General features: G+C 36.3%; 1 protein-coding gene across 13 annotated transcripts in view; it reads right to left on the bottom strand.

The window, feature by feature from the left end:
- KDM6A (lysine demethylase 6A) overlaps positions 1–17,132 on the bottom strand; it is a 244,651-nt gene that overhangs the window by 45,345 nt on the left and 182,174 nt on the right. For 3 of the 13 annotated variants that reach the window (XR_005214496.1, XM_037821207.1, XM_037821213.1), the window contains 8 exons: positions 12,560–12,658; positions 12,192–12,411; positions 11,494–11,628; positions 10,883–11,038; positions 10,237–10,332; positions 9,229–9,330; positions 8,209–8,604; positions 845–1,623 (listed from right to left, as the gene is read on the bottom strand). Coding sequence is in view for 12 of the 13 variants with exons in the window: in XM_037821207.1 (XP_037677135.1) it covers positions 845–1,623; positions 8,209–8,604; positions 9,229–9,330; positions 10,237–10,332; positions 10,883–11,038; positions 11,494–11,628; positions 12,192–12,411; positions 12,560–12,658 (1,983 nt within the window). In the remaining variant the exon portion in view is untranslated. The remainder of the gene's footprint in view (positions 1–844; positions 1,624–8,208; positions 8,605–9,228; positions 9,331–10,236; positions 10,333–10,882; positions 11,039–11,493; positions 11,629–12,191; positions 12,412–12,559; positions 12,659–17,132) is intronic. The other 10 variants (XM_037821210.1, XM_037821212.1, XM_037821211.1 and 7 more) reach the window with 10 other exon arrangements.

Raw genomic sequence — 17,132 nt, 5'->3', positions numbered from 1 at the left:
AAATTTAATGTATTAAAAAATAGTGAATTCTTTCTTGCATTTATTCCAAGCTCATTATCTGACTTTCATTCACGTTTTAGTCACTTACAGAAGACAACACTTGTGAGTAAACGTGAAAAATTAACTACATGCCAGGTACAATGAAAAGAATCTGTATGTCCTCCAAATACCAGAGAAAGATGGCATTGCCTGATTCTTTGATTCTTCTTCTGGGAGCGGAGGAGAGTCATTTCTTCCTAAATCTCTGAGACCCCAACCTTTCAAGACTAGCAGAATATGGCTGCTCCTTTCAGAATGGCTGACAGTCTATCATCTCTCTCCATTCTCCCTCACTCCTTCCTTCCTCTATTGCCTGCTTTAAAACCTCTTCAAACAAAATGGCCCTGTTTTCTCAATTGAAAGCAAAGACTAGACTTGATAACTGCTAAGGGTCCATTCCTATTCTAACATTTAATAACTTTGATTTAAAAAAAAAAAAAATGGGAGGGTTTTCCAGGTCTTACTATTTTCGGCCAAATACGATTTAACCTACTTTTCTTGTTTCCATCTCCAGGGCACAGTCAATGACACTGAAGCTGACAACCCTAGTAAACCGTAGAGGGCAGTAACACCACACAGACATACCCACTCAGATCAAGCGATTTGTAGGAACACTTTTCACATCTGATACATTAATAAATAGGACCACAACATCGAAGCATAACAAAGCTCTTCAAACTGTTATTTCAGATGAGTGACTATCCCATCTTTTGCTTAATTTCCAGATCTTAAAAGATCCAAATTATATTTCAGCATTCTTATCAGTCAACCTTTTTCACTTTGTGATGAACTTTCCCACACTTACCTGCATGCCTTCAGAACTTCTGCTGAGCTAGGGTATATGGACACTGACAATGATGGTATGATCTGAGGACTAGGTTTGTGGCTAACCAGAAGCAGATCTGGCTTCATGGGGCTCTGTGATTCCTCCATCCCTTCTCCATTAATTGTGTGTAGCCCACTGTGAGGGCTGTTAAGGCTGGTAACACTGTTTGTGGTTGTCTGCTCAGTGGATTTTGGAGAAGGTGTTGCTGTGGAAATGGCTGAAGATGGTGAAGAGGCAACAGAATTATCAGTCTTTGTATGAACAGCTGGGTGGATGCTATTGACTTTGTCACAGGTTCCAGTACCCACATTGTTATTGGCTTTTCCCATCAACAAGGCAGAGAGCTGAGGATTGTCTGAACTTAGTAAACCTGGTGACTTAGAATCTCCATGGCTAGGACTGCAAACAGCATCTGCCGTCACCTGATGGACATGATTAGGAAGTCCCTCGACACTGGCAGTGCTGTTAGGTGTCTCTCCAGTGTGCCTGCTTGTTTCAGGCACCATTGATGTGTTTCCTGAAGGCTTGCTCTCTTTGGTTAAAGTAATGCCTTGTTGTCCACCTGAGGTAGCAGTGTGAGAGGAGAGGTGATTGAGAGCAGCCCCCTGTGTTACTGAATTGTTAGGCAGGGTGGGATGTCCATTCTGATTCTGAATACCAGAGCCAGCTGCCTGGAGATGCTGGGAAGACCCAGTGGAAGAGAGAAGTCGTTCACCATTAGGTCCTGCCAAATGTGAACTCTGACCTTTGTGAAGCCCCTAAAAAGAAAAGAAAATGATTTAAATCTAATACTTAGCAAACTCAAAGAACATATACAGAATTAAAATTATTAAATAAAAGCAAAGCCACTGAAAATAAACATTTAACTATATAAGATAATTTGATCCAAATCCTAGAAGTTATCAAAAAGTATCTATAATTGACCAATCGGTGTTTAACATCTTTAGAGAAATTTTCCTTCCTGACTGCCTAACATGACTCCATTGTCTAGCAAAAATTATTTCATACAAGGCACTGAGTAGTTTAAATTGCTTAAGTTATAATATACGTAGTTTCATCTCATAATACAAAGCCCATATGGATAAACAAACATATATGATCACAACAATTAAAGCCATTGACTACGGATCAACATAAACCGACTTATTAGTCTGTGATCTGTTAACAGATTAATACAGAAAGTGAATTTATTAAACCTTTAAAATTATCATTAAAACCTATTCTTCTATAATATAAATCTACTGTTAAAACAGCTATCTTCAATTAAGGGCAAAATAATTAAATCTATGAACGTATTCCAAGGAATAGCTTAAAGATTCCTCCCTGTTGCCACCCACATTTAAAAGACATTCTAAGTCTCTATTAATGACTGGGGGATAAACTGCATTTTTTAACAACCTAATTTGCAAAATTAGGAAAATATACTGATACTGTTAAAGCAATCTGAGGGGGCATTATAACACAATAAATAAAAGTATTAAGTACAGAGGAAGGTCATTTAGAGTATTTAACGGAATGAAAATATGATAAATGGAACCAAGATGTATACATTTTACCTGAAAATTGTTCCTGGTGTCAGAGAGAAACTTCTTTAAGAAGAACATTTCTATTTCATTTTATTGACAAAATAATTAATAATAGGAAAGCTAATTTTTTAGCAACACTGATTAAAGGAACATTGGAATTATGAAATAATAATTTAATAGTTTCCAAATTATTATAATCTTGGAACATCAAAACCAATACCTTGTGTGGGATTTACAAGATCATAATTATATATTCATATATTTTAAACTTATATTCCTAATAATTAAATGGACCCTTCCAACCGTAGACAAAGTTTTAGAATTGTTGCATTCTGGGTTGAGAATTACTTCAGCAACAATGTTTAAAAGCCTTTGTGCTTTTAGGTGAAATTTAATCTGTCAGCAATAAGCTAGAAAGGAATAAAAACTTAGCTGATGACAAAATACTTATACACTAAAGGCTGCATTTAATCATCTAGTTAAAATCAGCTAGCATACCCCTAAAACCAATTTCTAAAGCTGAAAACCTTAAACTAATGAGTTCTCTACTCAAGAAATTTATCTACCTAAAAATTAGATAGATTAAAAGTTCATATACATCAATGAGCATGTGAAGAAGTACAATTTGGTTTTTAAATGGTTACATAAGCAACAAAAAGTTCAATCACAGTAGCACTTAAAAGATAAAATCTGTAAGTTATTTGAAAACTTTTCATAAAGTAAAAATACTGCATGTTATAAGCATATCAATATTTAAAACATCATCCAAGAAAGAGTCTGGGAAGGGAGTCAAAAGTTCATTTATCATCAAATATTTACTCACAGGTTAATTATTTAACAAATAGATTATAATGTGCAGACACGTGACAAAGGAACCATTTTATTACATCTTCTCTATCTGCAAATCAAGGTATTTTAAGCTCTAAATTCTTTAGAGTACTTGCTGAACAATCAACCTACAATTCACATGGTTTTACTTCCATATCTTAAGAGCAAGTTCTAAATAAACTCTTTCAAAACTGTAAATTAATGTAGATCTGTATTTCTTCCCATCATCAAAAGCCAATGGGAGATACACCATATAGGTCTATCCATGTTTTAGTTTTCATTACAACTTGAGAAAGATATTTGAATAGGTTTGTGTAAGACAATATTGAAAATGTCTCTTAAGAGTTTATAACTTTAATACCAGAGTTAAAGGTTCCCCAGCAGTAGTGATCATGCAGCAACTTAACTTGGGAAACTTTTGACCTAGAGTCAGTTCAACAGCATTTTCTAAGACAACTTCATCACTTCATTACCTAAGTTAAGAAGCTTCTACCAACACTGGCCTTGAGAGGCCCATGAAGGAAATGCTGGGGTTCCCTGACACTTAGTATTCACAGTCACGTAAAGAGGCCTAGTGGCCTGCCAACTGAGGGTTCTTTTATTAGAATTATGTTTTAAAAGGATAGCAAATTTCCAAGAGGTTTAAGAGTATTTATTGAAAATATCAGAAACTAAAGGAGCCAGGGAATTAGATGTGGTGAAGAAGACAGTAATAGAAAGAACTGTACTTTACAATCATAAGAAATGAGAGCCTTTGTTAACTGCCCTATTATATCATAGCACTGTAAAAGGCATTTTAATAAAAATCTCATGTTATTCTTTTAACAATCCTTTAATGTTTAGACTCCGAAACCTAAAAATTCCACCATCTCTCACCTGTACTAGCAAAGCTCCCCCCTTTCTTCTGTGTCAACTGCTCCCTCTTGACTGAATCTTTTCCATTAGCTTTCACTGTTATTTCTACCATTTTTAACTTAAAACAACAACAAAACAACTCTTAATCCCACTTCTTCAGTGACCACCCTGTTTCTCTTTTTCCCTTTTATGCCATGGTCTACAGGAATGGTACCCTTTGTGATACATAGTATGTAGCCTACATGACCATGTGTCTGCACTGGAATAGTTTATACTTGCTGCTTCCAATTTCTCTCCTCCCATTTTATCTTGAAGCAAATTGCAATTAAGCTTTTACCCCCACTAATCCACTAAAATCAATCTGATCCAAAGACTGGAAAACTTTTTATGCAAAGGATCAGACAGTAAATATTTCAGGCTTTGCAGGCCATAGAGTCTCCGTCACACATCCATTTTTTTCTTAACCCTTTAAAAAATGCAAAAACCATTCTTAGTTTGCAGGCTGTAAAAGAAACAAATCATGGGGTAGATTTGGCTGTCACCATAGATTTCTGATCTCTGCAATGTCAACAAATACCTCAGATGGTCAATTTCCGGTTCTCACCTTACTGAACCTATCAGCATTAACTGATACACATTTTGATTGTGTTCTCCTCCTTGAAAGACTTTCTTCACTTAACTTCCAGGATATCACTCACATTCTCCTGTATCTCCTCCTAACTCACAGGGTCACTCCTCTACTAGTCGTCTTCATTAGTTCTTCAATTTCCCAACCTATTACTTTGGAATGCTCCAAGCTCAGTTATGTTCTCTTCTTTTCTCTATCTATTCTTACCCTTTGATCATTTCAGCCAGTCTCATCCATCCTTCTAGTTGGTTAGCGTAGTGAGACTCCTCTTTCTCACACTCCAAGTACATCAGCTAATCCTGTTGATTTTACTATCACAATATACCCCAAAACTGACCACTTCTACTGCTGCCACTCTAGGTCAAGCCACCATAATTTCTCAACCTGGTTTACAGCAGTAATCTCCAAATTGGTCACACCATTTCTACCTTCTGTCTCCTTTAGTCTATCCAGAGTACCAGAGGGGATCTAGCTAAAAACTAAGTCAGAACATGTCATTCCTCCATTCAAAACTCTCCCATAGTTTCCCATTTAACTCAGAGTATAAAATCCAACGTTCTTAACAATGAATATGATTTAGCCATCCTGATTCCACATGGACCACTTCTCTTTTCTTACTCCTTGCCTGCCTGCGCAGTCATGCTTGCCATCCTGCTATTCCTCAAACACGTGAGGCACAGTACTGCCTCAGGGCTCATTGCTCCTTGCTGCTCCCCAGACCTGGAACACTCATCACAAATATCCTCAAGGCTCACTCCTGTAACTGCTTCAGGTCTTCAAATGTTACCTTTTGTTGAAGTCTTCCCTGACCTTCCTATCTATAACTGCAACTCTCCTATCACCAATCTGCAGTACTCTCTAGCTCCTTTTTCTAATATACTTTGTTCCAAGCACTAATCATATCATCGTTCAATATTACATATGTATTGTGATTTGTTTATTGTCTGTTTACCTACACCAAGAAATTTTTGTGTGTTTTCTTTGCTGATGTATTCCCAGAGCCTCGAACAGGACATGGACTAGTAGATGCTCAGTATTTCTTTAAGGATGAATAAAACTAATTAGTTCAGAACAGAGATGATCCCAACATGATAGTATTTCAAGAGTAAATTGAAAAGCCTTAGAAAAATAACATCTCAGTTTTATCAATAACATAAGTCTAACCAGCAATAAGACAATTATTTTTATAGCCAATTAATAAAAATACAAGTAATTTGGCAAAATGTATTGAGAATATATTTTAATATGCTTACTTTTTGACCCTTCAGTTCTGCTTCTGAGCACCCACTCATGGAAACAATCCAAAATATGGGGGAACTATGCACATAAATATTCAGAGGTAAAAACTTAGAAATTCAATATCTAAGAATAATGCAACAATTTAATAAAATATGGCAAATATCTTTGATAAAAATAATGTTCATGAAATCTATTCCTGTTTCAAAACCTTTATTAGCTCCACTTTGCCGTCAAGACAAATTAGGCCCTACCCTACCCTACCTTCAGCCTCATATTTCACCTCTTCTCTTCTGGCCCTCTCCCCTCCTGGGTACTCTCATAGCACTTTTCCACCAAAGTCATATCTTCTGGTAATTTATGGTAGCCACTTCTTTTTTTTTTTTTTTTTAAATTAAATTCAGTTTTTTTTTTTTTTTTTTTTATGCTGGTTTCTTTTTTTAATGCATTTTTTTAATCTTCATTTTATTGAGATATATTCACATACCACACAGTCATACAAAACAAATCGTACTTTCGATTGTTTACAGTACCATTGCATAGTTGTACATTCATCACCTAAATCAATCCCTGACACCTTCATTAGCACACACACAAAAATAACAAGAATAATAATTAGAGTGAAAAAGAGCAATTGAAGTAAAAAAGAACACTGGGTACCTTTGTCTGTTTGTTTCCTTCCCCTATTTTTCTACTCATCCATCCATAAACTAGACAAAGTGGAGTGGGGTCCTTATGGCTTTCCCAATCCCATTGTCACCCCTCATAAGCTACATTTTTATACAACTGTCTTCGAGATTCATGGGTTCTGGGTTGTAGTTTGATAGTTTCAGGTATCCACCACCAGCTACCCCAATTCTTTGGAACCTAAAAAGGGTTGTCTAAAGTGTGCGTAAGAGTGCCCACCAGAGTGACCTCTCGGCTCCTTTTGGAATCTCTCTGCCAATGAAGCTTATTTCATTTCCTTTCACATCCCCCTTTTTGTCAAGAAGATGTTCTCCATCCCACGATGCCGGGTCTACATTCCTCCCCGGGAGTCATATTCCACGTTGCCAGGGAGTAAATTCAGTTTTATTGAAATACATTCACATACCATACAATCATCCATGGTATACAATCCACTGTCCACAGTATGATAACATAGTTATGCGTTCATCACCACAATCTATTTCTGAACATTTTCCTTACATCAGAAAGAACCAGAACAAGAATAAAAAATAAAAGTGAAAAAAGAACACCCAAGTCATCCCCCCAATCCCACCCCATTTGTCCTTTAGTTTTTATCCCCATTTTTCTACTCATCCATACACTAGATAAAGGGGGTGTGATCCACAAGGTCTTTACAATCACACTGTCATCCCTTGTAATCTACATTATTATATAATTGTCTTCAGGAGTCCAGACTGCTGGGTTGGAGTTTGGTAGTTTCAGGTATTTACTTCTAGCTATTCCAATACATTAAAACCTAAGAGGTGTTATCTATATAGTGCATAAGAATGTCCACCAGAGTGACCTCTCGACTCCATTTGAAATCTCTCAGCCACTGAAACTATTTCGTCTCATTTTGCATCCCCCTTTTGGTCAAGAAGATACTCTCAGTCCCACGTCCCACGATGCCGGGTCCACATTCATCCCCAGGAGTCATATTCTGCATTGCCAGGGAGATTTACACCCCTGGGAGTCGGGTCCCACGTAGGGGGGAGGGCAGCGAGTTCACCTGTCGAGATGGCTCAGGTAGAGAGAGAGAGGGCCACATCTGAGCAACAAAGAGGTACTCAGGGGGAGACTCTTAGGCACAATTATATGCAAGTTTAGCCTCTCCTTTGCAGTAACGAGCTTCATAAGGTGGTAGCCACTTCTTAATTGACTTTTTCTCCTGTTAAGAGTGAATACTTAACACCTAGCACAATGCCTGATCTTAAATAGGTAATACATGCAGAAATGAACTAAGGCACATTATATAGATGTGTTTATGATGTAAATTAACAATGGAATTTGGGGAATTTTATGATTTATTTTCCTCTTCCTTTATAGACTTGCCAGATTATTCCCCCCCACCCGCCTGGTGTGGAAATTTTATAATGGAAAAGCAAATATACTCACGTCTATATATACTGAATAACAATGCAGTTATAACACTGTACTACTGATAAAATTCTTATAAGAACAGTTCCTCAAACTTTGATTTCTTCTTTGAAAATGTACAAAACCAAATAAAGCCTTACTATTATGTAAGAAGCCAACAAGGCAGCTATAGTCTTTCTTATTACCTGAGTGGAGTTGGATAGTTGGTTTTTCCATGGCTCCTCTGCGCTGCTGGTCAGGTTTGTGCGGTTATGAGGTAGAGTGAGTGCGTTTCGCTGCAGGTAAGGCACGTTTCCATTACTTCCACTTCCTGTTATGTGATTATTGCCTATCAAAATAGTGTCTGTACTCCCCAGCGTTCTTGATGTGCTACAGGGAACATGGCCTGCAGAAAAGGGTCCATTGGCCAAAGACTGCCCAGGGCAGGCAGGGCGGACTCCAGGTTGAGAGACGCTAGGCACTCTGGTCAGAGCAAGCTGTGGTTGCTGGCCAGAGACAGAGTTTGTAGGCAGTGATGAGTCAGCTGTTGGCCCATTAGGAATTCCAGTAGATCGTACCTGTGCACCTCCTGTTTGTCTCATCTATCAGAAACAAATAAAAAGTAAATGCTGTTTTATATGGTCCACAGGGGACAGAATTAGGACGTGAAGATGTAAAATCAGGGCATCTCTGATTTTAACCTAATGTTTAATCTCTCTAAGTTGAAAAATACACACCAAAAATGTGTTTGTTCATTTATGGTTGAGCTTCCTCGGAAAAGGAGAAATTGGTTTCATTTTAACAAAAAAGCCCTTTAGTAATGACAAAAGAAAGCAGCTGAAAATTATGGAAAAGGACTCAGGAATTTACAGGTCTTTTCCCCATCACAAAATAGGATACTCAAAAGTTTCCTGTTTACATTTATGCCAGATCCTCCAAACTACAACAAACCCTAAAAAAACACCACCTCAGTTTAGGATCGCTTGTAAGTATTAAATAATATGAATAACCCCCTAGGACACGTGAAATATCTTATAAATAAATAATAAAATACCAAGTGTTGTGTTCAAAATTAAATTCACAGCTATTTTTCCTAAAAAACTCTGTCCATTACTAATATTTCAAGAAGCACAGAAAATGGGCATGAAAATGCTCTAAAATGATATTATAATCAATAAAAATATTCAAAATGCTAACAAATTTTAGGAAAAAAATGCTATACACACTTGGTGTTGCTGCATTAAGACAAACTGACTTTCCAGCTGTTCCAGCATCAGTTTCTGTGCTGGATTTAAATTATTTCTATTTGCACGGAGCTGTTCCAAGTGCTAGAAGAAGAAAAAAGGGAGAATACAGTCAAAGATAGCATGCTCACTATTCTAAGCAATCTTTCCCTGGAATGACTAGATAAAAACTCAGAACCTATCTGGTAAAAAGATACTATTTCTGACCCAAAGCAATCAACTCCAAGATGAAGTCCTTTAAGAAGTCTGAGAAAAGTAAGAACTAAACATTACTCTGAAGATGCTTTACTGTATTGTGAGCTTTGAAATAAATGGGCATGAGATTCAACTTATTAATAAAATATTTTTCAACATTCATGCAGAAAGCTCCTCAAGCTTAAAAATGCATTATGATGAGTATGTTCAAACCAGAGCTGTTTGGAATAGGAGTAGTTTGGGGGGAAAAAACCTGAACGTCCAAAATTAGGCATATGGTTAAATAAAGGTGTGACATCTACTTAAAGAAATATAAAGTATAGCCATAAAAGAATAAGGAAGCTCTTTATATATGGGCATGGAAAAGTCTGTAAGATACACTATTAATAGTATATGTATCATTCTATCATTTGTGTAAGAAAAAAAATACATGAAAGAAGGGTTTACATATTTGCTTATTCATGCACAACATATCGCTGGAAAAATGCCTACGAATCTACTAACACTGGCTGAATCAAGTGGGTAGAGACAGGATTAAGAAGCAGACTTTACCTATACACCCTATATTCACACTTTTTGCATTTTGAACCATATGAATGTATAAGCTCTTCAAAAAACTAAATCAAGTGAGAAACAAACATGAATTATCTCTATTACTGTGGTAAATGTCGGCTCATTTTACTTATGTCCATATTAATTGAGTTTAATGCCATTCAACTTTAAGAATTAATACTTAAAGCTCACTACCTGTACTCCTTAATTAAAAAAACAATGTCAAAAGCATATCTTACATACCTGTAATTTCTGTGGTGTCAAACACCATGAATGAGCTTGTTGCTGTACTGGAGGATGTGACACAGCATGGCCACTACTCCAATTATCAGAAGTATTCTGAGGAAAATTGATAAAAAAAATTAAAGAATATTTGGTTAAGTACATAGAGTTAATAATGACTAATGGAGGTCAAATTACTAAAAATTGGAGAATTTACAAATAATAATGATGTTATAATATTAAATTGCTTTAAAAATAGTTTAACATGCATATTACATTTGGAAAATTATAAATTAATAACATTGATTCTTTAATAAACCACCCAAAAAGGCCCACCCCTAAACTATGGCCCAAACAGCTAGCCTAAATACCACACTGTCCACTAGATCCAACAATTAATTAATTTCAATGTCAGAAAGTGATGATGAAAAGTGTGTTGAGATCTTAACAGCAGGGAGATGAATAAAATGATTTGATGAATGCAAATTTATCCCTATCTTCTGTATTTAATAGGATGCTAAGAGTCTGGGATGGAAAAACTCAAACCTTTCACTTTTTGATGTCCACAGATTTAAAATAAAGGACAAGAGATGTTCAAACTGCACAATTTCAGGGCAGTTGGAACTTCTTTTTTGATTGGGATTTTCTATTTCTCTAAAATATATACCTTTGTTGGACTAGATGTTCTTTTCCTCTTGGCAGGACTGCACAGGTCATCTACTTGGCTAGAAGGAATCATGTGTAGTGGCAAGGACTGCTGTGAAATTGGTGTTTGACTGAGGCCTAATACAGGTTCAGTATTTGGATGATGAGGTTTACATGCCTAAGAATCACAGAAGGAAGACAAAAATAGGGTTCTATATATTCTTAATTCATTCCTTCAAATTATAAAACTTTACAAGCTGCATACTTTTCAAAGCTATGTGGACATCACTGATTGCAATTATTAAAAGTCAAAATAAAAGGAATCATCAATGGGGGAATGCACACCTTCCTTTGAAAAACTTGCTTTTTATATTAAATAAACCACTGTAGCATTTTTTTTATTAAGAAGTTTCTTTCAAAATCAAGAAAATCCACAAAGGTTCTAAGTTGGTACCCCAACATTTCTTCCCAAATCTGAGGGAGTTTTATTTTGATCTAGAATCCCTTTGCAATTAAATCCAAAGGCTTTTCATTAATAAAAGCCTCCTGTGCTTAGTAAAATAAACTTGACCACTACAGATTGAAAAGAACCCTTAAAGCTGGGCACCTGCAGAACATAACCCAACTTCTCACCTGCTGTGCTGTGTTCATGGCACCCTGCCTGGAGGTAAGCTCTGCGGGGATTGGTAGGCTCCACGCCTCCTCAATACTAGGAAGTAATTTAGTTTTATTCTGTAGACTACCTTGTGGAAGGTTACACAACTGAGCCTAGGAAAAATTATGTAAAAAGCAAATTTAACACAAGCCTACTTGAGTAAGAGCAAGTCCACTAAATCTTCCTAAATGCTATAGCTAATTGTTTGTTTAAAAGAAAATAGACTCCAAGTTTGGGGTTTTAGAAAGACACTATGTATAAAGAGGGTAACCGGAATATAAACCTTTGTGAGAATCAGAACAAAGCTGAGCTCTGTTTTCAAAGTTCTCATAGCTGTCTTCAAATGACACTTCAAGCAAGAGTGAAAGACAGTGTTTGTGTTCTTTTCTCTAAAATGCTATGACAACTTAAAAATGTAGACAGTACATAGAAAAAAATTATGTAAATTAATATGCATCAACAGAGTAAATGTGCAAAAGAGCACCTTTTAAAATATTGCATATCTTACTTAAAATGAAAAGTAAAATAATATTACAAGCTATGGTATGTTTACAAAATATGGAAACAAATTATAGACATCAAAACACAACTAGACAAATTTTCCAGCCACCCTCCTCCTGCCTGTGTGTCATAGGGAAACATATGCTTTAAAATAACTGCTATTTAAAAATTTTACCTGTAAATACTTAATTCGTGCTGCAAGTGCAGAGGTATTACTACAACTTTTGCTTCTAGTTGCATTTAAGTAGCATTTAATGGCATCCTGAGGCTGGTTGCAGGATTCATACAGAGTGCCTAGGTCCATCCAGGCTGCAGCATGGCCATGGTCCAATTGTACAGCACAAATATAAGCCTGTAAAGCATCCATAGGCTGATTTTGCTGCTGATAGAGCACACTGGAATGAGAAAGTAAGAACAGATAAGTCCACTAAGAATTACTTGCTTATTTTCAGTAACATGTTATATACTACAGAGTTCAGTATATCTGATGCAATTGGCTTTGTGTATCAATCACAATACCATTAGTTTTATACAAAGTCTTACCCTATTGAACACCATGTATCTGCACTTGCTTCTGATTTATCAATAGACTGCCTGTAAGATATAAAGGCATCCTGAACTTTCCCAATACTTGAATAGCACCTGAGAGGGGAGGAAAAATCAAGAAAACTCCATTAATACTGAAAATAATTAAATTTATTTGCTGAAAGGATGTACTATATCAAAGCCAAAAAAAAAAAAACCCAAACAAAAAAACCCTAATAAGCTAATATAGTTGTGTGTGTGTGTACACACATATACTTTATATACAGTAATTAAAATTCACATTATGATTAGCCCTTTGATAAACCATTATAGTCTGTCTTATAGGTGCTAAAGCATGCTGCATTTATGCACTCTATTAAAATAATTAAGAGTCCAAATCACTTCAATATTATAATGAGATTTGAACATATACAGCATAAACACACACCCCTCTCTATTATATAGCTTGATCTCTGGTTTCCTATACAATAAGAACAAAGAGTTAAAAACAAAGAAAAACACCGCTTGTTGGTAAGACTTGCTAAAATGGATTTCAAGACTCCTTTCTGAAATCACACTGAGAACAATACTTTAATTCATAGAGAATACAAACTAAGACATAGTTAATATCAAATTAACTATCAAAACTAGTTAAAACAGCTTAAGTGCAGTATTTCATGACTAGTAAAGGTAGCAAGGTAGAATTAAAATTTCAAGGACCTGCCATCTTCTTAATGCCTGACAGATACACACAAATTATAAACTCAGAAACTATCTTCTTAGTGCTTGGCACACCAAGGGAAAAAGGCAAAAAACATAGCCCCATTTTTTAAGGAGCTCACAATTCAGTTGAGGAGTGAAGGCACATTATTATCAATGTCACGATACAGTATCCAATGGCTAACATAGAAAATAACTGGTCTGAGAGCTTAGGGCAGAAAGAGAACACCAAAGATGCATAATATTTAAATCAGTGATCCCCAATTACCTGCCAGTATATGGCCATTTTGCCAAGCAAACAAAATGGAAAAAACAGTAATGAATACATATAAAGTTTTTCCATGAAACTAATTAATAACTGTAATTCACCTATTTTCAAGTATCATTGGCTGACAGTAAACAACAACAACAAAAAGTCTACTTGCCCAGGCATGCTATTTTGATACTCATATTACTCTGAAATTTTACTGGTTCATGTAATCTAGAAGTCTGGGTCCCACTGACTCAGAGAAGATGAAAGAAGTCATTTTAAATGGGTTTGAGAGTATGAATGAAAACTAAGGCAGCAGGGACATAAACAGTAGAGAATCCAGCCCAAGATTGACCTGAAGTTTTTTTTTCTAACAAGGTGTGTGGCATGATGAAAGCACTCTATAGGAACATTAACCTGCTAACAATGTGTAGGGTAGTCCGAAAGGAAAATGAGTCATGGATAGGTAAAAAGAGAGCTGCTAAACTCACTGGTTTGGAACAGGCCAGAATTAGGGTGGAAGTAATGGAAGTGGCAAGGAAGAAAAAGATGGGAGAAAGAATAACTCAAGACCAATAAAGACTTGGTGAATGAGTGATCAGATATTTGGGAGGGGGTGGTGGTGCTATAACCCATGTATTTCAGCCTGATTAAACAGAAAAAAAAAAAAAACAAAACAGTAATAGCATTGGCAGAAATAAAAGGAGGGGCTAGTTTGGGGAAGAACATGATGAATGTGAACTGAAATATGCTGATTTTGATGTGAGTTGAGGATAATAACATTGGCAAAGGATTAGATACAGAAGAGAAGAGGTGGTCCTGGAGTTTAAGATACTTGGAGTTAGAAATCTAGATTTGGAATTCACCCATATGCAAGAGAGGCTGTAAGACCATAGAACACCTACAAGGGAGAGATAGAAATAAGCATTAAGGAATCAACTGATCCTGTGGATTGGGTGATATAAGACATGTGCAGTGATTGAGACAGAGAAGACTGTTTCAGAGAGCACATGCTGTTTCATGAGCAAAGAATTCAGGAGCAGTCAGCAACAATGTCAGAGACAGACACTAGACAGAAACAGATAGTAGAAAAAAGTTTCTTTTTTTTTTGGTTAAACCAATCTCAGATTTACAGATGAATTTGTCTAACTGCTGGGAGAAATAAGCAATACTTTTCCAAACCAATGTTTTCACATTCTGTTACTACAAAGTGAAAGTAGGAAGCCAATGTGCCCAATTACAGATGTCTCAGCCCAACCATCAGATACTTTTCCTCTAATAAAACTTATCTAGGCTCCTCTGAGATAGCCTCGTATAACAGAAAAAGGACTGGGTGAATGTGGGCTCTAGTCCCTACTCTGATACAAATTACCTATGTGACCCATTTTCTACATCTGTATAATGACAGGGTTTACAGGGTGAACTAGGTGACTGACTTTGGTGACCTCTTCAGTTCTGCCCAGTTCTGACATTATATGGTTCTGTGATAACACAGTCAATGACTGGTGCTAGTATAATATTACCACATTACAATTTCACTTTGATAAACACATGCCAAATGATGGGCAGCTTCAATCTTCGACACAGACCTGAATGCAGAGGTAAGTAATAAAAAGACTCAGAAATATTAAGGTCATCAAATCCCAAAGTTTCTTACTAGCACTTGAGCTCTTCATTCAGAGCTTTAATAATGTCTAAAATATAATTTATTTCTAAAATTGATTTTTCTTACAATAAAATGGATTAGAAACAACACATTAGAAGGCAGTGGAAGAGGATAAGAGAAGTAAAAATCAAAGAAAAAAAGCTAAACTACACAGGATTAGAATATTATAGATGAAAAATAATGAATGTCTAAAACAAAAATCTTGACTCCAAGGATAAGTTAAACTGTGACAAGTATCCTTTATTTGAGAAGTTGGTAAATTGCTGTATATTTGGAAAATTTATCCAAAGTGGTTAAAATAAAATGCATCCCAATGGTTTTAAAAAGTAAAATCAGTTAACTAGGAAAAAACTATGGAATACTGCTGTCCTCACTGAAGCTGAAAATTACAGCATTACTGAAATGGTAAGTTTAGATATGTTTCATTATATATTAATTTTATAAACCTAGAATTAAAAAAAAAAACTTATGCTAAAAAGACATCCATACTACTGTACTGTATTAAACTACCAAACTTTATCTCAGATCAAAAGGAAAATATCTCCCAGTATACATTCCTACTAATCTATATTAAAATAAATTTTCACATATAAAATAAAACTAGAGACAACGACTAGTACTTCCCATTGCTTTACAGTCAACGCATGAAGACTCACACTGTGCAACACTAACGGTAGTGATTGTACTAGCTCCACACACAAATGTTGTTAGTTAGTTCATTTATTCAATTTATTGAATAGCCACTTTGCTATGCAAGAAGATACAAAGATGGCAAGATCCAGTTCCTGCTCCCAGAAAATTTTAGTGGAAGAGAAAGACAAAGTCTGGACTCTCATTTTTTTCCAAGCCTGTGGATACATTAGAAAATCCCTGCCCAAAACAGGTACCTTTTCAGTCAACACTTATTGTAAATTATTAACGAGTAACCAAATATTTTTTAAAGAAGGAAACATCATAATATTATTCTTATACAAATATATTTTCCTAAATTTAAGAAAAAAATGACACCAAACAAAAAGCTAAAATTAAATATGATTACATGGTACACTTACTCAAAATAAAATATTCCCATGTAAAAGAATGCACAAAGAGGAAGAGGCGGGGCAAGATGGCAGACTGGTGAGCTGTATGTTTTAGTTACTCCTCCAGGAAAGTAGGTAGAAAGCCAGGAACTGCGTGGACTGGACACCACAGAGCAATCTGACTTTGGGCATACTTCATACAACACTCATGAAAACGTGGAACTGCTGAGATCAGCGAAATCTGTAAGTTTTTGCGGCCAGGGGACCCGCGCCCCTCCCTGCCAGGCTCAGTCCCCTGGGAGGAGGGGCTATCAGCTCCGGGAAGGAGAAGGGAGAACTGCAGTGGCAGCCCTTATCGGAAACTCATTCTACTGATCCAAAATCCAACCATAGATAGACTGAGACCAGACACCAGAGAATCTGAGAGCAGCCAGCCCAGCAGAGAGGAGACAGGCATAGAAAAAAAACAACACGAAAAACTCCAAAATAAAAGCGGAGGATTTTTGGAGTTCTGGTGAACATAGAAAGGGGAAGGGCCCTGAGGCGCATATGCAAATCCCGAAGAAAAGCTGATCTCTCTGCCCTGTGGACCTTTCCTTAATGGCCCTGGTTGCTTTGTCTCTTAGCATTTCAATAACCCATTAGATCTTTGAGGAGGGCCCGTTTTTTTTTTTCTTTTTTTTTTTTTTTTTTAATCCTTTTTTCTTTTTCTACAACAATTACTCTAAGAAGCCAATACAGAAAGCTTCAAAGACTTACTGTTTGGGCAGGTCAAGTCAAGAGCAGAACTAGGAGAGCTCTGAGACAAAACACAATAATCCAGTGGCTGAGAAAATTCACTAAACACCACAACTTCCCAAGAAAAGGGGGGTGTCCGCTCACAGCCATCATCCTGGTGGACAGGAAACACTCCTGCCCATCGCCAGCCCCATA

This window comes from Choloepus didactylus, chromosome X, assembly GCF_015220235.1.
Source record: "Choloepus didactylus isolate mChoDid1 chromosome X, mChoDid1.pri, whole genome shotgun sequence".
NCBI lineage: Eukaryota > Metazoa > Chordata > Mammalia > Pilosa > Megalonychidae > Choloepus > Choloepus didactylus.
Note: the sequence above shows the minus strand (reverse complement) of the source record. Positions and strands in the feature narration are given on the sequence as shown.